General features: G+C 38.8%; 1 protein-coding gene across 2 annotated transcripts in view; it reads right to left on the reverse strand.

Moving 5' to 3' along the window:
- The window catches only part of TNKS2 (tankyrase 2), a 29,884-nt gene extending 6,241 nt beyond the window's left edge, over positions 1 to 23,643 (reverse strand). Inside the window, exons 1-22 of one of the 2 annotated variants that reach the window (XM_085065248.1) lie at positions 23,345 to 23,643; positions 18,031 to 18,255; positions 16,957 to 17,052; positions 16,264 to 16,300; positions 15,887 to 15,962; positions 14,510 to 14,604; positions 13,907 to 13,973; positions 12,064 to 12,250; positions 11,014 to 11,135; positions 10,438 to 10,529; positions 10,275 to 10,353; positions 9,166 to 9,337; positions 8,457 to 8,536; positions 7,334 to 7,479; positions 6,783 to 6,948; positions 6,273 to 6,492; positions 5,762 to 5,871; positions 4,889 to 5,077; positions 3,864 to 4,116; positions 3,163 to 3,245; positions 2,453 to 2,573; positions 468 to 565 (exon numbers count right to left, since the gene is read on the reverse strand). In XM_085065248.1, the coding sequence (XP_084921374.1) occupies positions 468 to 565; positions 2,453 to 2,573; positions 3,163 to 3,245; positions 3,864 to 4,116; positions 4,889 to 5,077; positions 5,762 to 5,871; positions 6,273 to 6,492; positions 6,783 to 6,948; positions 7,334 to 7,479; positions 8,457 to 8,536; positions 9,166 to 9,337; positions 10,275 to 10,353; positions 10,438 to 10,529; positions 11,014 to 11,135; positions 12,064 to 12,250; positions 13,907 to 13,973; positions 14,510 to 14,604; positions 15,887 to 15,962; positions 16,264 to 16,300; positions 16,957 to 17,052; positions 18,031 to 18,255; positions 23,345 to 23,549 (2,919 nt within the window). In that variant the 5' untranslated portion in view covers positions 23,550 to 23,643. Of the gene's footprint in view, positions 1 to 467; positions 566 to 2,452; positions 2,574 to 3,162; positions 3,246 to 3,863; positions 4,117 to 4,888; positions 5,078 to 5,761; positions 5,872 to 6,272; positions 6,493 to 6,782; positions 6,949 to 7,333; positions 7,480 to 8,456; positions 8,537 to 9,165; positions 9,338 to 10,274; positions 10,354 to 10,437; positions 10,530 to 11,013; positions 11,136 to 12,063; positions 12,251 to 13,906; positions 13,974 to 14,509; positions 14,605 to 15,886; positions 15,963 to 16,263; positions 16,301 to 16,956; positions 17,053 to 18,030; positions 18,256 to 19,580; positions 19,699 to 23,344 lie in introns of those variants that run through there. The other variant, XM_085065251.1, reaches the window with a different exon arrangement.
- Positions 23,644 to 24,560: the final 917 nt, after the last annotated feature.

Consider the following 24,560-nt stretch of genomic DNA (forward strand, 5'->3'; position numbering starts at 1 on the left):
AGGCATATGAACAGGTGTAATGATTTTTTTAAAAAAAGCAACATATTTTGACTGGTCCATGGTCTAGTTTTCAACTTGGAGAAGATTGTCATTAATCTTTTTAAAACTGTGTTTCTTCAGAATTTAGCTTTGTGTGATTATGACACTTTGAAAGGAAGTGATTTAAAACTGTGCATGATAGGCAATTAATTGGTAGCATAAAATTTATGTTACACTGAAGAGATTTTATATATAGTAGAAGTTTTAAAAATACTACAAGCAACAATTTTAGTAAGAAAAACATTACAGACATCATGGGCACAGATTGTAAGTGATGCAGTCAAAGTTGGGAATCTGAAATATCCTTATGCAAGATTTTCTTAGACTTAGTGACATTTACTGCACTGTTAAATTGTCTAGCAATACTTTATCTACTTCTTTAGTAGCAATAACAAAAATACTGAGAGACTACAAAGAATGGCACATACCTCCTCCTCTACTGACTGAAATTCCTTGTCTTCAGTGGAAAGGTCTATGAGAATAGTTCCACTACCAGAAGTATTTAGAGTCAGGTATGGGTTAAGTCCTGTCAATGTAATAAAACACAGAAACAGTGTCAGAAACTGCAATAATTTTCTCTGCTCTGTGGACACTGATCAATCCTCTCAGCCAGAGTCATTTCAGATGCACTAACCCATTTGTCCGTGCTTAGCTCAGTATGTTAATGCAAACAACAGGGAAACTACTTGTAAGCACTTGCTTACTTCAGAATTCGTTTCAACTCCAGGCAGTGACACAGTGAGCAACCAGTCCCTGTACAAAGTCCACAGCTATTGATGGCAATGGCAGGAAAAGCAACTTGAAGCACTAATTCAGTAGGAGTATTCCTCCCACAGTCATGCAGAAAGAACTGACAAAAGAACTAAGTCTGTCAATCCTAAAGGCTTGAGCCTGGTACTGAAAGCTTAAAAGATATTGAATGGTTAAAGGAAACTTCTCTATCTTTCCAAATATGAAAAAAATGATTTGGAATTTTACACAGAATCCAATGTCAGTTTGCATTGGACAGACTGCAATCACAACTGGCAAATAATGGGAATGTAATTACTAGATATAAGTATATGAAGACAGTGTGCATCAAGTGTCTTTTTTGGCCATGGCCTTTCCAGACAACTAACAGGTGACCAGAATTAAACACTGAGTCTGTCATGAGCACTTTAGAAAGGAATCATGTGAGGAAAGTGGAAATTACAGATTTATCCACAGTCAGGAGCCTCATGTTAGCAGTGTGCAACTGGAACAGTGTTCAGGATAACAAACTGGCAAGAACCAAAATAAAGCTCTTCCACTACTAACCTCGAAACAATGGTTATACTATATTCAGGAAGAGATGCCAAAATACCAAGGAAAACAACTTGAGTGCAAGAGTCCAAGGGCAAGATATAGAAAATCAACAATAATCCTCCCCACCCCAAAAACATGCCCTAGAGATGTTGAAATATTGTTTGAGTACTTATGCTTGCGGTTAATATTATGTCTTTTATAGAAGGTAGTGGGAGTTTAGAAAGAACAAGGGTGGAGTGGTGAAGGATTTGGATGTTTGACATTCTGTCTGTATAAAGACTTACTGAAATATGTACAAATACATACATTCAAAAATACATCAGACCTACTTGGAAGACAAAGGCTATGGTCAGTGGCTATGTAAATTTTGAACTCAAACAAGACATGAGGCTGAAATCACACCTTAAAAAGTAACTTCTAGCAAATTACTCAATGCGTCTGTCTAGAAAGACCTGAGAAGAAAGATGTGGAGGGTTTTATTTGCCTTTTATGCAGCCACAGATAAATGAAGCATACTGAATTATGATGAATCAGGACTCCTGGGACTGAACTGGTATCAACAGTCCTGCACAAATAAAGAGACTTTAGCAGTAATTTCAATGTAAGCTGAAGCTGTTGAACAAAGCAATTATGTTAATTTTGGTTCACTGAAAGCACACCAACTCTATTTTTAAAGAAAAGTATAAATAAGAATTTCAGCTGGCTTTCTGAGTGAGCAAAGACAGTATCTGTGGCAGGACCCAATGGAACAGTACAGAACAGGCCTGAACTCATCAACAGAGAATGTGCTCTGCTCTTCAGCGTGCTTTGATGAAGATAAATACTCTCTATGTCAAGGAGCTTATGAGCATTTTGCACTAGATGGACACTACCTAAGTAAACACGAAACAGTGACCTCAGTGAAAAAATATAAATCAGAGAACTGAAAGGCAAGATTCACAGTAATTCACAGCATAAATAAACATATGTAAGTTTCAAGTCAGAAGACATTCTTACCATTTGAAGTGACATTTTCTAGGTCAGGTTTTATTACCAATTCTTTTTAATGAGATACAATTTGAAATAACTAATTTATAAAAATTGATTATGTAAAGGCAGTATTATGTGATTATTTAAAATGAGCATATACCTTGTTGTCCAGAAATAAGTCTTTCAACTCCTTTGATGATCTTATGCCTATGGCCATAAGCATTAATGCCAATTTCCTTCAATTCTTTGTGTCCCATTTCAACCAATACGTCCAATGTTATCTATAATGAAAGGAAGACCATGTTTTTTGTACTAGAACAACTGCCAGTGATAGTGAAAATATACCTCACAATTGCTGTGAGAAAAAGCAAGGGTGAAAAGAACAGCAACATTTGATGCTTCGGTGTATTATTCTCATATTTTATTTTTACTCAACTACTTTCTTCAAACTTTTTATTTTAAATAAACATGCTACAAACTACAATTGTGTAACTTGCATTGCTTGCAAGGACCATGTTTCTGATAGAGAAATACTCTTCTAGATGTATTCAAGCCAACACAAACAAAAACTGAAATTACTAATCAACACAGACTACTTTTTTACTCTATCATTTATACCACTGAAAGGAAACATTGCTACAACAGTTAAACTGACATAAACATTACTGCCCCCAGCTTTTTATATATACATATATTTTAATAAAAATTTATATTATATATCTATTAAAAAATCCAGTTACAGTCCTTTCCTTCATTCCACTTGTTTTGACAGCCAGTCATTTAAAATCTGTCTTACATTTTTCTAACCAGTCACTATTTAGTCCATTGCTTTCTAGCCCTGAGTATCTGGAAATAAATATAACCACTTACCTGTTCTCTCTCAAATATGTCAATCAGATGTTCAAGGCCAAGGTTCCACACAAACTGATTAATGCTAAAATCTACACCTGAAACTGGGTAAGAAGAAAAACTCACAATGAACATTCCTTCCTGAATTGTAAAACAAAGCATAAACATCTCACCCTGTCTGTGGCAACAATGAGAGACAGAAATTCCTGGTCTTTTGTAGATGGGGATTATATATCTATATCACTACCCAGCAGCAACTTAATCTGCTCTTCTACCTCCCTAAGAGCAGTCTTTGTGCATCCACAAAACAAGCCAACCAGCCATCAGAAATGCAAGTTCCAACAGAAAATATACTGACAACTAAAATGTCACAGAAGTAACCTTTTTAAGGTACCTGATCTAAGAATAGCCTCCTAGAAATTAGATAAAGTTTGTAGTAAACACTGCTTGGTATGGAGCCAAATTTCATCTGACTTCTCTTTTAAAACACAATTCACCATTTTGGTTCTGTACAGCAAAGAACATTTTAAAGGCTCTGTAAGGGAAAAACAGTAAAATCTTATACTTACAAGACTTTTGGACTTTTGTTCCTCATCAATGGCATCGTAAGGAATTCAAATATTGCACATACCATAATAACTCTATGAATGTATGGGAAACTTCACACTTTTGTGTTCTTACCATATGTTAAGGAATGTTATTCACTCCTGAAAAAGCCTCACCTTCTTTTTTCTCCAGAACAGTAGCTCCCTCTGCACAGTTTGTACCAACAACAGAGGGAAGTTCAGAAAAACTACCAGACAAGTTGTCAAGACTACTTGCAGCAGACAGGCTGGATGGACTGGATGGAACAGAAGACAGGGAATCAGCTGCAGAGCCTGTAGTCTGAGACACACTTATAACCTGAGGTTTGTAGCAAGTCGGTAAGGCAGAAGGAGGCATTGCTGCTGTCAGTAATGCACTGACATCGTCTGCCTAAAGAGCAGAAAACAACTCATTAAAACACAGGAACACTTCTGCACAATGTTTTTTCCTAGAATGCACTATCATTATTTCAGATTTCTTAAGTATGCTGCAAAATCTTGGGAAAACATGCATTTTATAGCACAGTTTACATATGGCCTTTTCTGCCAACAGCATACATGAAAGTGTAATATATTTATATGTATTAGGTATAAAAGGTAAAAATTTAAGACTTCAGTATCTCTAAAAAACCTTATTGACAGTTAAACAGAATTAATTTGCTATAAAAAAATTAACACAAGTTTCTACTGGCAAGCCAAATTTATGAAACAAATCAGTTACTCTGAGAGTAGTTTTGGATTACTTTATAATACTTAGAAAAAACACACCTAAAAATTTTACAGACAGATAGTTTCTTCAATTTATGTTGCTACAAGGTTTGCTTACATTTTACTGTCAAAATTTTTGTATTAATAAAACTATAAGCACTGAATTAAATGCATCAAATTATAACCATTAATTGATTTTATTAGTGTTTTGGGGTTTTTTTCTGCCACTCCTACTGAAATAAGATGCCTGAATCAAGAAATTATTTAAAGAAGGTTTATAAAGCTCTACTGACTTTCCTTGCCAGGCACATCCAAACACCACCAAAACCACAGTATTTGAAGTTCTACAGAAGTGGTTGTATTTCTGTTTTTTTTTTTTTTTTAAAGGACAGGTTTTGGACAAGCTATGACAAATTGATAAGTACAGATTTCCCAAGAAGAGCCCCATGACTTACAGAGACCAGGTCCAATGGAGTTTGTCCTTCTTGGTTTTTCAGTGTAGGATCAGCCCCATGTGCCAGCAACAAGGCACAAAGCTGAGTCCTTCCTTTCTGGGCTGCTTCATGAAGAGGTGTGAAAGCCCATTTGTCTGTAGCATTCACACATGCATTATACTTTATAAGTAAAGCTGCTACATCAACATGCTGGAAAAATAAAAACACCTGTTAAATTCCAAGGTACCACAGTGTATTAAAACAATTCAGAACTATTACTGCTATTTCTCTAATCAGAGTAATTCTGAATTTTCTTAGAATGCATTTAATTATGATTAAAAGAAGTATTAAATCAAGGTGTTTCCTTCTTTACCTATAACATACCAGTAAAAAATTAAGTAAGATTTGTTCTCTTGTGAAAAAGAGTCAGAGTAAAAGAAAATTCCAAATCGGGGGGAATCTGAAAGGAAAAAAGCCTGATTCTGAACTTCCAGTTTGGAAAGTACTCCAGCTGTTCTGGTTAAAGACTTGATTCAAGCCCAAAGATCCAGGAAGTCCACAAAAACAATTCTCAACAGCAGTCATGTAAGTGAAAGTGAGATCTTCCTGATAAAATTTGACTGGCACAGATAAGGAACAGCATTTTATAGAACACCTTTCAGCTGCTGGCTTTCTAGGTGTTCATGCTCAGAAAACTCCATCCCTGATTCTACAAATCTTAACAGTCTTTACCTATAACATAAGCTGTGATCTAATTATTCATTCTGTCTCACACATGAGATTACATTATAACTCAATAGCAAAAGCATTCTACAGAGTATTGGCTCAAAGTGCTGTCAATGAAATGTACCACTTTTTTTTTAAAAATAAATAAAGAAAGTCTGAGATATTTACCCCATAAGATGCTGCATTATGCAGAGGAATCAAGCCTCCTTTATCCTGTGCATTCACATCTGCTCCATGCTGTAACAGGTACTCTGCAACCTCCAAATTATTGTAACCAGCTGGAAGGTTGCAGAACAACAGAATAAACAGAATTAAAACACCACCCCCAATAGGCTGGAGAGAAGTAGTAATTCACTTAAATTACTTGAAAGTAAATTAAAATGTCAATCCCAGTGAAGACAGTGTAATACCTACTAGGGAGGACAGTGTCACCCTATTTAAGAATATTTGGTTTTAAAACCTGTCAATAGACAATAAAAGATCCTCTCTGACTAGAGAGAACAGGAAAACAATTTAATAGTTTGAAAAGCAATATAAGAGAAATAGGCATTAGATACTAATTTTTTTAAAGAGAAAGTACTGAATCCTCCAGCTTGAGGCTACACTCTAAACTTGCACTGACAAAAAGTTCAACCACAGTGATTTGTAAGTGATCAAACCAATCAATTAGAACACTGACCTGCTAAATGCAGTGGAGTTGAATGTCGTCCTTGCGTGTCCCGACAGTTGACATTGTCAGGTGAACAGAGCTTTTTTACTCGGGCCAAGCAACCTTTCTTTGCAGCATCTAGGAGAGCTGCGTCTCCTCTAAGTAGGTCTTGAATATCAGTATCACCATCTTTAACGAGGTCTAGAGGAGTATTTCCATCCCTGTTTTTCTTTGTAGGGTCAGCTCCATGCTGTGCACATCAAGAACAGGTGATAAGTACATCAGTAGAATAAACATGCTGCATCTTAGGCATCTTATGCCTTGTTGAGCAAATATTCTGACACATACTGGAATCCTGCAGAGAGCCTTCCATTTACTGTGTGAGAACGGACAACACAGGTGCTAACAGTATCTATTTTGCTGAAAATACTTAACTATAATCCTTTAGAAACCACAAATCAATTTCTCAAAGAAGTCCATTTACATTTCAGAGTGTACAAGAAAGAAAAGAAAGTAACCTCCTCCCAGCATATGTAGTACCTGTAACAGGAGCTTGCAAATCTCATATTTTCCTTTTGCTGCAGCTTCATGCAAGGGAGTGAATTTCCACAAGTCAGCTACATTGACAACTGCACCATGTTTAACCAGCAGTTCTGCAACTTCATAGTGACCATATGAGCAAGCGTTATGCAAAGGGACAAGTCCTCTGGAAATATTTAAAAGAAGTGAAAAATTCTCTTTAAAAATAGGGTATTTTTTCACCAAGTGATATAAACTCAATGCACTGTTGACAACCAAACCATAACAAAACCTCCCCCCACAACAGTCTAATATAGCAGGGATGCCTACTGCAGTAAAAACCTAATCAGCAGGGGCACTGAAAAGTAAAAACACTGGGCCAGAGAAATTCTTGATGCTTAAGTAGTGCAAAATGCTTTTGGATATTCTCAACATCTTCATTCTAACAGAAGTTTCCATGAAAAAAAAATAAAATTTCTGAAGAAAAATGAGATGCTTATCATCTAACAATATTCAAAAACTGATAGATATGACCAATTACAACTGCAAAGAATATATATTTGAGCATTTACCCCTTATCTTTTGCATGTACATCTGCTCCATGCTGAAGAAGATACTCCACAACGGATACTCTGTTATATCCAGCTGCAAAATGAAGTGGTGTAGACTGACGTCCTTCAATATCTCTGCAGTTCACACTCTGAACTGTACACAGCTTCTGTCAATTTTCCCAAACAAAATATATGTCACTACATACAGTGTTGACACTTCTAATTTAGTCACAGAATGTTATACACATCTAATTTTGCATAACTGTTTTCAATAAAAAAGTTTATTTTTACACTCTTTATTTTTCACAGACTGTGTCCTAAGAAAAAATTCCACCTGCTCCCAAATCCACATCTGTGACTTATTTATGCTTTTTATATAAGGCAAACATCTGGAGGTGATGAATATTGTACTTGTAATCTGTAGTAATTGTGGAATACAAAGGTTTTAGGACAAATCACAACTCTAAAGCAGCCAGTGAAGGGCTGTTTGATTGCTTTCTTTGAGAAATTATACACTGAGATTTAATTCTGTGCTAATTTAGCTGGGGTGGAGTTAATTGTCTTCATAGTGGCTGGTGTGGGAATGTGTTTTGGATTTATGCTGAGCACAGGGGTGATAATACAGAGATGTCACTGCTGAGCAGAGCTTGCACAGAGCCAAGGCCTTTTCATGTTGCCATGCTGGTGAGGAGACTGGAGGTGCACAGGAGGCTGGGGGGAGACATAGCCAGAACAGGTGACCTCAACTGAACAAAGGGATATTCCAGACCAGAGGACATCATGATCAGAACATAAAGTGGAGGAACAAGGAGGAAGGGGGGAACATTTGTAGTGATAGAGTTTGTCGTCCCAAGTCACCGACACCTGTGATGGGGCTCTGCTCTCCTGGGGATGGCTGAACACCTACCTGCCCGGGGGAAACAGTGAACTCATTCTTGTTCTGCTTTGCTTGCATGCGTGGCTTTTGCTTTCTCTATTAAACAGTTTTTATCTCAACCCACGAGTTTTCCAACTTTTACCCTTCCATTCCTCTCCCAATCCTGCTGGTGGGGGAGTGAGCAAGCAGCTGTGTGGGGCTTGGTTGCTGGCTGGGGTTAAACCATAACAAATTCCCCCCTGTTTTTAAGGAGAGGTTTAAGCTTACTTTTACAGTATCCACATCTCCAGCCTTTGCAGCCTCCAGCAACTGTCGATCTGCATCAGAATTACCTAATGGGATACCTTCTGCAAAATAAATGAGATTGAATGACAGATAAGTATAGGCAGTTGAAGAAATTTGTTAAGACAGGAAATAACTTGAGATTTTTTAAGGGAAATCCTTGAAATAAAGTTAACCAATTTTTGACAAGTTCTATCTCTGTTTGCTATCTACAACTATAGCTGCTAGAACTAATACTGTTCATGAAGCTGACTTTTGCAACATGCTCCCTGTAAGTTTTGGAATATTGTGGAACCAACGAAGCATTCTTACTTCAGTTTTAGAATTAGACTATATCAAGTTTATGTATGTGTACAATGTCCAAACCTTACTCCTGAGAATCCATTTACACTATTGCCTCCACTCACAAATGCAAACCAGACATTTTTTGTTTTAGAAATTTATTTTCTACTTTCAAGATTCCCCCCACCCTAGGTCAGGATTTTTATAAAATTATCCCAGGTGGCTATATCCCAAAATCTTCACCTCTGACGATCTAGACAGTAAATGATACTGTTAACTGGGGAATAAAACTCCACAACCTAGTACCGTCTTTTATAGAAATTTTTTTTGACCAGTCTTCATTATTATTTGACAGCACGTAAAATGCAAGTAAAACAAAGCACCACAGTGAATCTTGAATAACTCAGCAGACCTTGCAGTAGCTGTTGCACACTTTCAGTCCCCATTTGTAAGGCTGTAAAGCCCTGCAGAGACACGATGGAAGGATCACATCCAGAACTCAGCAGCAACCTGCACGTCTGAAGATGACCACAATGTGCTGCTCTATGAAGAGAGGTCTGGCCAAGATTATCTAATGCATTAACCTAAAAACAACACAAAGAATACCACCATCAAGCTAGTATTAAAGATGTTTTCATTACTGACTGGGAACATTTCACAAGTAGTATTCTTACTTTAATAAAAAGAACATCTTCAGCGCATTTCCAAAGGTGATGATATTTCAAGCATTTCATAAAGTAGCCCCCTTTTAGAGGCGTGTGAATAATCCAGTGCATTTTTACCACAAACAGGAGTAATCCATTATTTTGCTCCTGGCAGTACAGATCTTCAGTGTCAACATGTAGAACCATTTTTACCTGCATTGGCTTATTGTGGTTTTTCAGACTGAGGACTTCCTATGTGTTGGCTCAAAGTGTATTCAACAATTTAAAACTCTGCATCCAAACCTTATTTTTATTCTCTGCTCTTCCTCTGGTTTTAGAAACTTTACAGCAGTCAGGCTATAATTTCCATTGGAGACATTCAACTCACAATCTTGGAGGATTCAAGCAGTACAGGGAGTCTCTCCACATTTTCTTTTTGTGGAAGTCTGAACTAATCACTGTGTTATGACTCAACATTTTGCCTTCATTGTAATTTTTAGTGCACACGATATCATGTAAAGTGTACCTGTCACACAGTTCAGTTTAGCTTCTTGCTGTTATAAACACCCCCAACTTTTTTCCTTATGTATTTCATTATTTCTGCAGGACAATGAAGCGCTGAATAAGACACTTTAAAAGTTTTCTGTTCACAGAGAGAATTACACCTGCATGTCTTAAAAACAGGACCAAAGCAATAATGATTCTATAATGTATAGGGCTGTACTGATGGGATTGATGGCCCAGAGCTGGTCTATGAATCTAGAACCTTCCAAAACTAATTATTTTAGAAAGGCCTGTCTACTCAGCTGTCCATTCTCATGGCATGAACACCTATATAGTACAATAACGTCAACAAAAGAAAGTATGATACTCATACCTTAGCTTCATGTTTCACAACTACTTCAACAACATCATTATGAGCCTTTTCTGATGCCACATGCAGAGGAGTCAAGAAGCTTAAAAAAAAAGGAAAAATTCAAAACATGTTTTGCAAAATTTTCTGAACAAATACTTAGAAGTATTCATTTGTAACTACTCACTCTTTTGTTTTTTCATTGATATTGGCTCCTTTCCTCAGCAGCAATTCGCATACTTGTTTCCTCTTAGGATAGGGAGATGCAGCAGCACAGTGCTGTGAACATTAAAAGATTTAGGATTAATCACTAGCTAGCAATATATAGGTTTTACTACTTGCTGATCAGCTAGCTGTTAAGAGGTGGTGGTATACAAAGTCAAGAGAAAAAAAAGCCCAAACATGTAGAAGCTTATTCATTGGGAAGATTCCACATGGGCTTTTGGATTTATTCTGTTATTTTCCAGAACTCACTTTCCAATAACTGCTGGAAACCATCAAAACAAAGCTAACATACATAACTTGCTGTTGCTTAAAATAGACTATTCTACAAAAATCCGTCATTTAGACAACCTAGAAAGGCAATTTAAGTTAGTCTTAACTTTAAGAGCAAAATATTAATCAGTGTTACTTGTTTAGCTAGACACTGGTTATTCCAGGTTGGTCTGAATTACACCATTTGACACTGCAATTTTTATTGTTAAACTATTACATAGTTTAGCCACAATATATGCAAAATCATCAATAAATCCTGAGATATTACCAATGCTGTCTCATGTGTCTGAGGATGCTTGAAGTTCACTGTTTCCAAAGAAAGATGTTTCTTTATACGAGCTACATCTGATTCTCTTGCAGCCTGTAGCAGTGAGTGACCTTTGAATTCATCTTTAAAAAAACAAAGAAATACACAGCAGAGGGTTACACTCCTTAGCTCAAGAAGGATCAAGAGATTTGCTTCTTTCAGTTAGAAATAAATATTCATTTTATCCAGCAGACCATGGTGCACACATTTCCAAGTCTGACTCAAGCTTTTACATCACTTGACAGAACTAGTTAGTTAAGTCAAAACACAACACAAATTTGGCTTTGTTTCTAAAACAAAGCCAGAGACATCCCAACTGGCTGCACAAGATCTATTTCACTCAACACTTTGTAGGTTCTACTGTTCACATATGTACCAACTCAAGCATATATAAATCTCTACTTCTGACCTATTTTTGGAAAACCATTTCTAGATGCTAGCATGAAGCCTAGTGTAATATTTACTGACAGTTTTTGTAAATATCCCAGAAGGTTATTGCTTGACCACGCAAGGACAGAAACAGGTCACTCTTTTCAACTCTTTTTTTGTTTGCTGGACAAAAAAATCAATGCCCTTCATCGATTTCTTTCAGTGATTGTGGCAGACTCAAATGTATTCAGCATTCTAAATAGTTATTTTTTCTTTTCTTCAAATAAAACACTGTGGAATAAAAATTAATATTTCAACAATCTTGATGCAATGACAGAAGCAAGCATGGAAAATGAAAAGTGTATTGGCAAGGTCATGAGGGAAAGCATGTAACTGGGGAAAAGCTACAAAACCCATCACAACCACTTCACTATAAAACTGACAGTAAAATTATGTTAAATGTCTACATTCAGAAAATCTAGCAATCTCAAATTACAAAAGTGAAACGTACTGCACAATACTGCACAGTTGCTTTTGAAGTGTAAGCATTTTCAAAATCTGGTTTCTCGCAGGTTGCTGTCTAGGGAATGGAATCACACATTACAAGCTGTAACTGTAGAACTGATCTCACTTTATACTCACATGCTAATCGTTCTTTTAATTGGGGTGTTGGAGCCAAATCAATGGTGCTTTTGTTGTGACAGTTCAACAGTGTTGGGTCAGCACCATAACTTAACAAAAGAGAACATACTTCCACCCTGTTCTTAGAAGCTGCTTCATGCAGAGGGGTGAATTGCCACAGATCCATTGCATTCACACATGCTCCATGCTTGAAAGGGAAATGGGTAAAAAAAGATTCAATCAAAACCAGAACGTTAGAAAAACTATGTTATTAGTTTTAACACAGTAGACTGTTAAAATAAAAATCAATGCTTATTACAAACTGTTTCCAAGACACTAATTTTCAATCTAACACATTTCAGCATATCGCGGTTTTTAATGCTCTGGTGTCCCACAGGTACATTCAAAGAAGCCAAAGGCTGGCTAGTCTTTTCAGGCTTTTTCCAGCATCTCTGAAAGGAAAGGAGCTCTGCTACACATCAAATCAGAGAAAGAGAAATATTTATATTCTCCAAATCACCTGTGAATAAGCTCCTGCTCCTTGCAGCTCTAGAAAATGTCTAGAGTGAACAGCTGCACTAAGATAAATACATGTTCTGTGAATAATCCCCAAGATATGAGTACCATGGTATCTAAAAGGAGATGGGCACTCAAAGTTAACTTCATTTCAAAAAATTTAAGCACAAAATTCTACAAGTAGTGTTCTTGGATGAATAACATATGTGTAATTCTTCTCCAGTAACATTCTGATTGCACTTCAAGTTCAGTCTGTAAGCAAGTATATGCTCTTTCCCATTGCTTTTCTTAAAACTCTATGGCTTTGCAAAAAGTAATTCAGAATTCTCTGGAGCAGAAATCCAATATGGAATACAACTCTAGCTTAATAGTTAAGACACACAGTAGTGTATAGGCAGAAGTTCACTTGTGGGTTTTTTTGTATCTAGTACTACCCTTGTAAAAATTCAATTTACAACTGTCCCCTGAAGTAAAAAAAAAATCATGACTATTTATACTTACTACAATATAAGCTTATTTCAATAGGGTTTTTTACTTAATTTTTTGCTAAACAAATAGACAGAGCATCAGTGGGGAGCTGAAACATACAGAACAAGAGCTATTCCCTGAGCAGCCAAATGTCTGGAGTTAAATAACAGAACACCCTTAGTTGTTATAATCTTGATTTGCTGTGGCAGCTGAGAATAGGCACAGCTCAAAACTTCTTTGGTGGAAAACTCGTATTATTTTGCAGGTCACATCTTCAAGCTACTAGTTTAACGTGCATCATACTTATCTTCAAGATTAATATAATCCAGATAAACCACTTCGGTTCCAAAAGTTAACTTATGTTAGGAAAACTGACACGTTTCTCTTTCTTTAGGGTGAAGGCTACAATTCAGGGCCAGAACTGATGGTGTAAAGTTCATTTCCTCAAAAGACTGATTGCTCCTTAATTTTAAAACAGTTATTACCTTTACCAGTATTCTTTTTAAACACCTCTTACTGCTTTGTCTTCTAAAATATTTTTCTACTGTCAAACTCAAAATATCACTCAGCTTTTAGGGTTTTTTTGGTGGAGTGTTTTTGGGTGAGTGTAGAAAGATTGAGACAAGCAGTATTTACTTGGTGGTACGAAAATATTCAACTTCAGAGCAGAGAGTTAAAAACAGAAAGCACACTGATAAAGTTTCCTTGCAAGCAGAAGAGTCTATAGCACCAGCTTAATAATCACAAACATGTAGAGCAAAAGCAATTTATAATTAAGTTTTGTAAATCTATGTAAAAATTAAAAAATATAGAACTTGTATTAGTCTATTACTAACTGTTCTTATTTAATAATACACAATTTCATCTTTCAAAGACCAACCTTTACTAGAAGCTCTGTTACTTCGTAATGACCATAGGAACAGGCATTGTGAAGTGGTACCAGATCTCTACACAGAAGAAAAAGTAGAAGGATGATTATTTTAGTACACCTATTTCTATTTCAAATGCATCTATTACACTGCAAATGGTACTATGCTTCACCTTGAACATTTTACAAAAATATGACAAATGTTTAAATGAAGCTGAGAGGAAACAAGAAGCTGAAAAAGAAACTGAAAATCCCATCAGCATTTATGAGAACAGTGAACATCTAATGCAATCAGAAGATGAGAAATGAATCACATTGTCTCGCTGCAGATGAAATAGTTCCATTCAGACTTGGAACCCTAAGCAGGAAGAACTATCTGCAGGGGATGTTCAGGAGTGACTCTAATAATATACACTTTTTCATGAGAACAATGCTATAATATCTTCTCCCTTGAAAACTAATCAAGTTGCATTTTTGTCATAACAGCAAGGTTAAAGGTGACAGAAGAGTCTCAAGTTGGAAATTCTTCATGGTTAAAACAGCATTACTGCTCTTTACTTCATCTCGATTTTTAACAAATTCTATTTATTCTGAACAAAGGGAAGAGGAACTTACCCTTTATCCTTAGCGTGTACATCAGCCCCATGCTGCAGTAAGAGCTGTACTATTTTTACACGGTTATACCCAGCTGCTAAATGTAATGGAGTAGACTGAAATGACAGAATGTAGAATAAATCAGTAATGCAAAATCAAGGCTGATTTTATATTTCTTTTTTCACAACTTGTTAACAGTACTAAATACTGAAGAGCTTCAAGACTTACAAGATTAAAAAAACCCCAGAGTGCTTGAATCAGACGTTTTATAACTATGTTTATTGTTCACTGACTACTCTTAAAATCAACATAAACACAAATCCCAAAATTTATTCCATCACTAATACAAAGGCCATTTTTGGTTTTCAGCCTACCATAGCTATAAACAGTTTGCTGGCACAAACTATGTCCTTGTGAAAGGGAAGTAGGAAGGCCATTAGAAACAATGACTGGTAAACTATGAAGAAGTCTTTCTGCCAATCAGTGAAATAAGCTTAGAAATTATCAAGAGTGATTGTTATCTATATTTGTGAGTGCAGTAAATGAGTGGGGTGTGGGGGAAATTTCATCTCTTCTAAACTCTCACCTTCCACAGAGCAGACAGATAACTGCTCTACAACCTTTTCTAAAAAATGCATTCAAGCATCAGCAGCACTAAGGCCAGAGCTACAAATTAGTGAGGAGAAATCTTATCCTCTGCACTTACAAACCCATCCACTGAACCAGATTTCTACAACTCCTAGAGGATGAACCTCATAACCAGATGAGAAAACAGAGATGCATCAGTGTTTTAGAGATGCCAGTACCTTACCACAAAGCCTTAAAAAGGGGAAGTAACTAGATCAAAACTTAGGTGAATGAGTATACACATACTTAACAAGAACAAGGATGCTAAGTGATACTCAATAACCTGAACCTTCCTAGGCTAGGGGCTGAATCAAAAAGACTCAGGATTTTTCAGAATGGAGATTTTGAATAGTTGACATGTATTTCTTTGCCATTACTTACAGCAATGAACAGCTCGCTCCTGAAAGAGGAGCAGTAACTTGCCTAAGGGTGCATGTCAAATAAAGGGCCTGTGTGTTTCTCCCTGAGAGTGACAAGAATCTGTGAAAAGGCTTTGCTCCTTTATCACTGCAGATATGAAGGTCAAGCAGAAGTTTCAATTGAAAAGGTGTTTGTTTATTGTTCCTATATAGAACTACCTACATAGTCCTTTTAAGACTACAAAACAAACACACAAAACATCAGTTGGCTGCTAGAGAGGTCGAATCTTATTTTCCCACATACAGTGAAAAAAATAGATTTTATGTTTAACATTTTAAAAATCTGGTTAAACAGTAACTGTGAATCATGTAAGAGATAACTAATTTTACATTAGGTTTTAAACAAAAATACCTTTCTGCCATCACTTGCATGACAGTTAACATTTAATGGTGTAAGAAGAGACATCATCTTTTCCTCGTTTCCACTCCTGAAAAACAAGATATTAAATGGGCAGAAATATTCTTATCCCAATTTTTAGTAGCTTATAGCAATGAAAAATACAAAGCCAGAATAACATTCAGCAGATTTGAAGCAACACATTCCCCTCTGTATTGTCCCTAGTAAAGAGAAAATAAAAATGCATTTATGAAACTACTTTTGGAGCTTCATTCACAGAAAACAGCCAAAGCTTAGCATCTAGATGGAATGCAGGCTCAAAAGACTATATATCTAATTAGATACAATTCTGATAATATAACTAGTTCCAGTTATTTTCCAAACATACATACCTGGCACTTTCTAAGAGTTCATCTTTCTTGTATTCACCTAGAAGACAAAAGAGCTTTCTTTAGCAATGAAATAAATATCTATATATGTGAAGTTCACTACTTATACTCCTCTTCTAACACTTTAGAGAACGTAAGTGCTAGAACTACTTAAAAGTACTCTTTTCAGTTGTTAAAGGGAGCTTTGATAAAGAGGAAGGGTGATTTTTACACAGGCAGGTATTGATAGGACAAAGGGAAATGGTTTTAAACTGAAAGAAGAGAGATGAAGATTAAAAGTTAGGAAGAAATTCTTTACTCAGAGGATAGTAAGTTACTGGAACAGGCTACCCAGAAAAGTTGTGGATGCCCCATCCCTGGATGTGCTTAAGGCCATGTTGGATGGGGTCTGGGCAACCTGGTCTAATAAATGTTCCTGCCCATGACAGGGGGTTGGAACTACGTGATCTTTAAGGTTCCCTCCAACCTAAGCCATTCTATGATTCTAAAAGTTTCACAGTTCCTTACTGAACTAGCACAATAAACTATCCAGAACACATGCCGTGACTGAAATGATGAAAGCCATAAGGGAATTTCTATTTAGAATTATACACCAGAGACAAGTTAAAGTAGTATCAAAAAGACAACCCCCAAACTACTGTATTACATTAGTTCAACTGTTACTAGTCATACAGTAATCTAAAGATTATCACTTACCAGTCAGCACTGCTTTTGCAGACGGGTCTGCTAAATCCAAAGCTGTTCTTCCATCTGTGTTCCGGATGGTTGGTTCAGCACCATGCTGCAACAGTACTACAAAAATGCCAAAATTTTCCATGAGAAAACAATTCTACAAGACAAGGCTTATGAGACATATCATTACTGTAATCTGCAAGCAACAAAAGAAACATCCAGATACTTCTGAAGATCCTAATTTCCTGTCTCAAACTTTTAATGTCAGACGTTTGCAGTGTCATCTGTGACCAGTGTATTTAGCGAAACACGTCTAGACACATTTTAAGAGAAAAAAGCAGAGCAGATAGAGAACAACCACAGACTGACAAGAGGCAATCTCAGTTGAAAGCTTGTGACTGACGCACTACAAAAACTCAGCAACTATTTTCCATCAGCTCCAGATCATGCTGCCCCAAATCCCCAAGTGCTTATGTCCTGACCAGTAGACAACAGTGCAGGCTGTGCATATTTCACTCATATTCATGCCAAACAGGCAAAGTTTGGCCTCTCACAGCTCTCTAGATGTGTTCCTTAAAATAAATGACAGCAAACCACACAATCAAGAAATGCTTCTTGACCACATATCTAACTTTCTACCTCTTCCTTAAAACGTTCCTCTTAAGAACTGTGTAGGTAAAACAAGTAGCCAATATAATTGAAGTTTTCCTGTCCTTAACTAATTTAACATGGCTGCTACACATAAGACAGAATGAACTTATTGTTAAGATCACTTTTGCTTGTTCCACTGCACTGTGGTCAGCAGAAGAAGGCAGCATAAGAGTCTAGGCTGAAATAGAATTTAGCTCCATCATGTCAATCTAAAGCATTTTCCCCATGATGTCAGTGTGAACCTTTATAGGTATGTAATTATAAAAAGTAGACCCAAAAACTTGTTTCTTGTAACAGTGACAAGTGAACTGAAATTTATGAAAGATTTTTACTTTTAACCCTTGTATAAGCCATAGCCTCACAGAGTAAAAATGGTCTTTAAAAGGTTCTTGATTTTTCACAGTGAAAACAAGTGAGTCAGTCACAGGAAGAGTGGGAGAAAATTACCAATGCAGACATCTGTCTTCCCCTTAATGGCAGCTTCATGAAGAGGAGTGTAATTCCAATTATCCCGAGCATTAGGATCTGCACCGTGCCGCAAGAGAAGGTTGACAACTTCAGCATGGCCAAAAGAGCAAGCGTTGTGAAGAGGAATAAGGCCTCCATCATCTCGGGCGTGGACATTGGCACCACTTTGAAGTAAATATTCAACTACATCCTTCCGACCAAAACCTGGAAGAGGAAAAAGGAGAAAATGTGTCAGGGTGGGGTAAGAGGAATCCCTGCAGCACACATGCAGATTGAAGCAACAAACTCAAATTACAGTAACTAATCCTAAGGACAATCACAACTGGTTTACTAAAGGAACCTTTACACACTAATGATGTTTTTGAACACTCAAAAATTACATTAAAATCAGTAGAAAAATAATATTCAAGATTACTGAAACAATGTCTATCTTAATACAGCTCTCTTGAATTTCAGCTGTCTCTTGCATATTTATATAATGGCAAATGAACTAGGACATCAAACTGTATCTATATTTGCTCTACTATTTCCACATTGAGCCAGAATGCTTTAGGATTTCTGCTTATAGCCATTATACCCATCTGGTCGTGTTCCAAAGGCCACCTCAAAGGTTCCATGAATGTTTCCATGGGACTCAGCAATTAATAGGGCAGGTAAGAGCCATATTTTAGTATGTGTCAGTCTTCTGCCATGTATCTTCTGGGAAACAACTTGTGTGTGCAGGACTTTGCCATCCTTGCTTTAAATACCTGAGTTACAAACTCTTTTCCTGAACAGATCAAGATCTCGATGAAGTCTTGAGCTTGCCCCTCAGAGGGAATAACCGTACAATTGCCAAAACCACTGATATCCAGATTGTAGCAAAGATAAACTTTGTTACAGGTAACCCATAGAATGTCCATGGTAGGTTTAAGTCCCAACCATAACCAAGAAATTATGTATATTCCTGGTAACAGGAAAGCATTTCAGTGACAAAGTCATCAAAGCACACAAGAAGTATCAGCATTTCAGTTATAACTGAACTTCTGGTTTTAGCTTAGCTGTGACTCAACCTTTTCAGAGCACGTTCTTCACTAAACCTGACTTCAGTAAATCCCTCTCTGGGAGCAAGAAGCACTTTCACCATCTGGAGCTCCAGAAAAACCACTGCCATTGTTAAGCAATTTTTGGATCCCACTTGCTAAGAGAAAACCTTGTAGAAAAGCTGTGTGTGTTAGAGAAAGAGGCCAGGACAAGTATTCAGAAAAACTTTAGTTAAATTCTAACTTTTCTCTTCTTCCCTCAAAAGTCTGGTATGGAACCACATTCAACACAGATTTGTCATTATTATAACAATCATTTGATGTCAAACTTTTAAATCCCAGAATGAACTTCAAGGCATTTTCAAGTAAGTCACAAGGCTATACTGGTGATGTGCTTCTTCAAAATACAATACTAATGATACAAATGTTAGCTTACTAGCACCTTGCCTACGACAGAACCACAGACCCTACAGCAAATTCACTTTTGAGTCTCAACATGACACTTACCTGCCTTGCCTGTCCTAACAAGAGAACAGGAGCTCAGCACACTTGGGATGAGAACTGGATCAGACACATGGTCCATGCAAAACCAATTTATCTGCACAGGCACAGTAAGTCATATTCACTGCACATGCATGCATATTTCTGCTGCCAAAAAAAAATATTAGTAGCTATACCTATGCAGCCTTGTCTATATTACATTATATGCATCATATTTCTCATTCTTAAATACATTCAGCTATTCTAACTGTTATAAATACTGTTATTTTCTTAAATGTGTCCTGATATTTTTCTTGATTCTTCATGCTTTCAAAAAAATTCTGTTTCTGGTTTGAATGTATACTCAAAACTTACTAAATTATTTTGAGAATCTGTTCAAAAGAGACTTTCATAAGTGCCAGAGTCCTGCAAACATGCAATCAAAACTATTATTTGAAGACAAACTGCTTGGTATTTTCTTCTCTGAGTACCAAAAAATGTTTTCCAGAACTACTGCAATTACGTTAGAAAAGTCTTTGATCAAATTCTTCATCCAGAAGCTACATATCTGGGAGCTAAACCACTCATTCTTGTACAGAAGGCATTCCTATCTCTCAAAATATTGACGTATAGCCATGTTTTTGTGGGTAAAATTCCTTAGCAGGAATCCACATTATAATTGAAAATCAGCTGTAGTAAACCTTACTATAGGCATAGAGAACTCCCTCAGATCCCTCTATTTAGCACACAGGTTCAATCAGATACAATTCATAAGCAATCCATAGTTTCTCTCTGAGCAAAGCCTGCATCCATTCCGAAAGTGCCTTAAGTACAGCAACACCCCTCAACAACCTGTAGGTAATTTAATGTTGCTGAAAATAACTAATTTGTATCACATCAATTTTTGTAACTTTTCTCCAGCACTGAGTGCACAGCAGGGATTCCTTACTTCCTCGGGGAAGCATCGTTACAAGAGGGCACCATATATGGAAGGAGAATTATTTTCCCATTGCTTTCTAAAGGATGCATGAGCACAGAGGAAGTGACCAAACTGCACCACAAACTGCCTCTGTTGCTTTCCCTCAGAGTGGAAAGAGGGGACAGCCTTTGCTGACACAGGGAAGGCAGCCACAACCTGTTCTAACAGCTCCTCTTTACCATTATTTGGCAGCAGTAAAAACTATTTCAACACTTTAAAACCCCCCAACATCATAATTTTAAGGGGTAGGGAGTTTTTATGGCTCTTGAGCTTTTATCAATAGACTGCCTAAATGGGATCGCAGCTCACAACTGTGCAAGGTAACGCCCTCATCATCATGAACACTTTTTTATTGCAAAGAAGAAGGGCTAGTTACTCAGGACCTCGAGCTGACACTACCACCTGTGACAGCCGAGCACCTCACTGCACTTCTTCCCTTTAAAGTTGCAAATTTTAAGCTGACAATTCCCAATTATTAATCATCGTAGAAATGTGCAACTGTATATAATTAAAAAAGGTATTTATTTACAGCCACTGGGTGTCATAATTGACATTCAGCTACTTTTGATAAGATAAAAAGCTAACAGAAAGAACTAAGCTCAAATTCTTCTACCCTACCCTGGGTGTTCGTATTTTTGATGAATTTTAGATTGCAGGAAGGGCATTTTGGTACATGCAAAGTCCTTAAAACCTTGTTATACTTTGAAGTTTGACACACGCTGTCATGAAAAAGACTGACTTGAAGTCTATACAGCTTATGATGGGAGAGGATGGAACCTATTTTATTGTGAAGGGTGGTGGGCTCCTGACTAAAGCTTCAGGATAACTTAGCTATCACATGCACAGCTGTGTACTACAAAAACCAAAGAGCAACCTCTAGGAAAACTCCAATGTGTTACTTCTGATAATGACACATTCCCAGGGAGAGCCTGAAGTATTTTTAGGATTTTTTACGTTAAAACCACCTTTACAAACTGATACATGGAAAAGGAGGATTTTTTTTTTAATTGTTAGATAAGATCTGGCAAAATACTTAAAAATAGAACCCAAGTTCAGACCCAGAATGCCACTAAAAAAGGAAAAAAGGGCAGTACAAAACATGGTGTATTTCAGCTCCAACTCCTCCAAAAAAGAAGTCTCGAAACTGAATGAAACTAGTCAGAGAAGTTTTGTAATGTATTTTCTAAGAACACCCAGACAACTAGGATAAACAAAGCAGGAATACAACAGATTCTTGCTTTTACTTCCTGGAATGTGACTCCTTTAGAGGCAGAAGACAAAAGGGGTTAGTATTACTGCAACTGTGAATAATAGGGGAGTAAGTATTACTGCAACTGTGAATAATAGGGGAAAGGCAAACCCAAACAACACCAGTAAGCCCCAAGTCCAAGAGATACTTATGTCCACCTTTCACACAGAGTCTACTGCAGGTGGGCTGACAACAGCAGAGTTCGACTCGAGGCAGTAAAAAGAGTTCCATCGAGAAATCACACAAGTGTTTTCTATCACATGTTAACCAGAAACTCTCAGCATCTCCTACAGGCCCGTGAGAGGAGCAATTCATTTCTCTGTACCGAGTCTGAAGAAGACTCTGGCATGGCAACAGTGTCTCCCATTTACACACCAACCTGTTTAAATTAGAAATCTAACAACTACATGAACTTAAAGCTAAGTATTTTTTAAAGAAAATTCTTTCTACAGATCAGGATTCAACAGATCATTCCTGTCCACAGAGAGAAACCAGATCACTATAGTGAATAAGAAACATCTTAGGCAAAAAAACCCCAAACTTACAAAAAGCAAATAAGTAAAAACCACCCCTCACTTCTCCAAAACGCTCTAAAGCACACACAGTTGTTGAGAAGTTCAGAGTTTATTAGTACAAAGGCAGGATTGCTGCACATAAAAAATAGCTACAAAAACCACTTTCCTCTGATAGGATATTTTAAGTTGTCTCCAGGGCTCTCTTGTCAATCAAGCTTCTCTAAATTTATTAAATACTGCTGTCCTGAGCAAGCTTTCAAGAACTTAGATCTCTTAAGTCTGAGTCGTGACCTCTTAACATCTACAACCTTAAGCAGAAACCTTTTCCAAGACAGTCTAATAAGAAACAAACATCTTTGTTACTATCCATATTGTGTAGCTGAAAAGAAGCTGCTGTCTTCTGCAGCCGCTCAGCCTTGGGGTCCTACATCTGAGGCTGTAATGAAACCAAAACAACCAACATGAAAACAACAGTCACAGTCAGGTCTTTGTCTGAAAAGGTGGGATACAATCTTCTGGCCTGTTGCCAGTGAAAGCAGTTGTCTTGTGACGTCAGTTATTTGCTTACTTACGTCCTGAATTAACAAAGTCCATTTGTTAAAGATAAGAAGGCAAAAAGCTTAGAAACGGTTTCATCTGACAAGTACCTTCCTGGGTTCAATTCTAAAAAAGCGCAGGCCTGCAGAAACCCGTGAGAACTGTCAGAGCTCACGTGTCACAACACGAACAGTACAAACCCCACTCCAGATGTGTCCTCAAACCCAACCGAGGTTTGTTTCCAAAAAAAGGGGAAAGATTAAAAAAAAAAAAAGAAAAAGGAAGTAAGAGACCAGACGAGCTGTACCGTTCGGCGACCCGCACGGCGTGGGTGACACCGAACGGCCCCGGGCCGGGCAGGGGCGATGCGATGCTCGGGGCCGGCGGAGCGCTCGAACCCCGCACTGCGCCCGGCCCGACAGGCGAGGCCCGAGCGGCCCTGCGCTCCCCCGCGGCCCGGCCCGACGCCCCGGGGAGGCGGCGCTGCCCCCAGCTACCCCCGCTCCGGTACCTGCGGCGAAGTGCAGCGGGCTGGACTTCCTGCCCGCCGTGTCCCGGCTGTTCACGTTCTCGGGCCGCACCAGCCGCTTGACCCGCTCCACGTCCCCGTTCCTGCAGGCCTCGAACAGCTCCCGGGCCGGCTCCGCCGCCGCCGCGCCGCAGCCCGGCGCCTCGGCCAGAGCGGCCGCGCCGCCCGCGCACCTTCGCCCCGCCATGGCCGGGCCGGCTCCCCGCGCAGCCCCGCCGCCCCTCACGGCCCCGGGGCCTGCACGCGCTCCGGGCGGGCGCTGCGCCCGGCGGAGGGATCCGGGCAGCGCCGGCTAGTGCGCAGGCGCGCGCGGCGGGAGCCTCCTAGCGCCGGGCCTTGGTGCTGCGGCTCCATCCCACAGCGATCCTGTCCCACAGCGATCCCGTCCCACAGCGATCCCGTCCCACAGCGATCCCGTCCCACAGCGATCCCGTTCCACAGCGATCCCGTTCCACAGCGATCCCATCCCACAGCGATCCCGTCCCACAGCGATCCCGTCCCACAGCGATCCCAACCCGGAGCGATCCCGTCCCACAGCGATCCCGTCCCACAGCGATCCCGTCCCACAGCGATCCCGTCCCGCAGCGATCCCATCCCACAGCGATCCCGTCCCACAGCGATCCCATCCCACAGCGATCCCGTCCCGCAGCGATCCCGTCCCGCAGCGATCCCATCCCGCAGCGATCCCAACCCGGAGCGATCCCAACCCGGAGCGATCCCACCCTGGAGCGATCCCATCCCACAGCGATCCCATACCGGAGTCATCCTATCCCGGGTGCAATCCTGTCCCACAGCGATCCCATCCTACAGCGATCCCATCCCTCAGCGATCCCATCCTTCAGAGATCCCATCCGGCAGCGACCCCATCCCAGGCGCCATCCCCTTCCGCAGCGATCCCATCCCTGCCCCATCCCCGTGAGTGCCCAGGAGCGCCTCAGCGCTGGAGCCTAGGGGGTGCTGGTATAGCGACATAAGGGACACAACTCACACAGCCTGCCCCTAACCTGCCCCTGCTCCCGTGTAAGGGATGGTGAGGAGCACAATAGCGCTAGCGATTCGTCCAAGAAGAACAAATGAGCCTCTGATGCTTTCAGGAATTGAATGTAGACTAGGAGATGACAACTGTTCAGGGATGTTTTTCCCCTTGCAAAATATGAGAAAATATCAAAATATGCATTTTGATGCTAATGACTTTGTG

This window comes from Lichenostomus cassidix, chromosome 6 (assembly GCF_008360975.1).
Source record: "Lichenostomus cassidix isolate B80296 chromosome 6, HeHo_3.0, whole genome shotgun sequence".
Classification (NCBI taxonomy): domain Eukaryota; kingdom Metazoa; phylum Chordata; class Aves; order Passeriformes; family Meliphagidae; genus Lichenostomus; species Lichenostomus cassidix.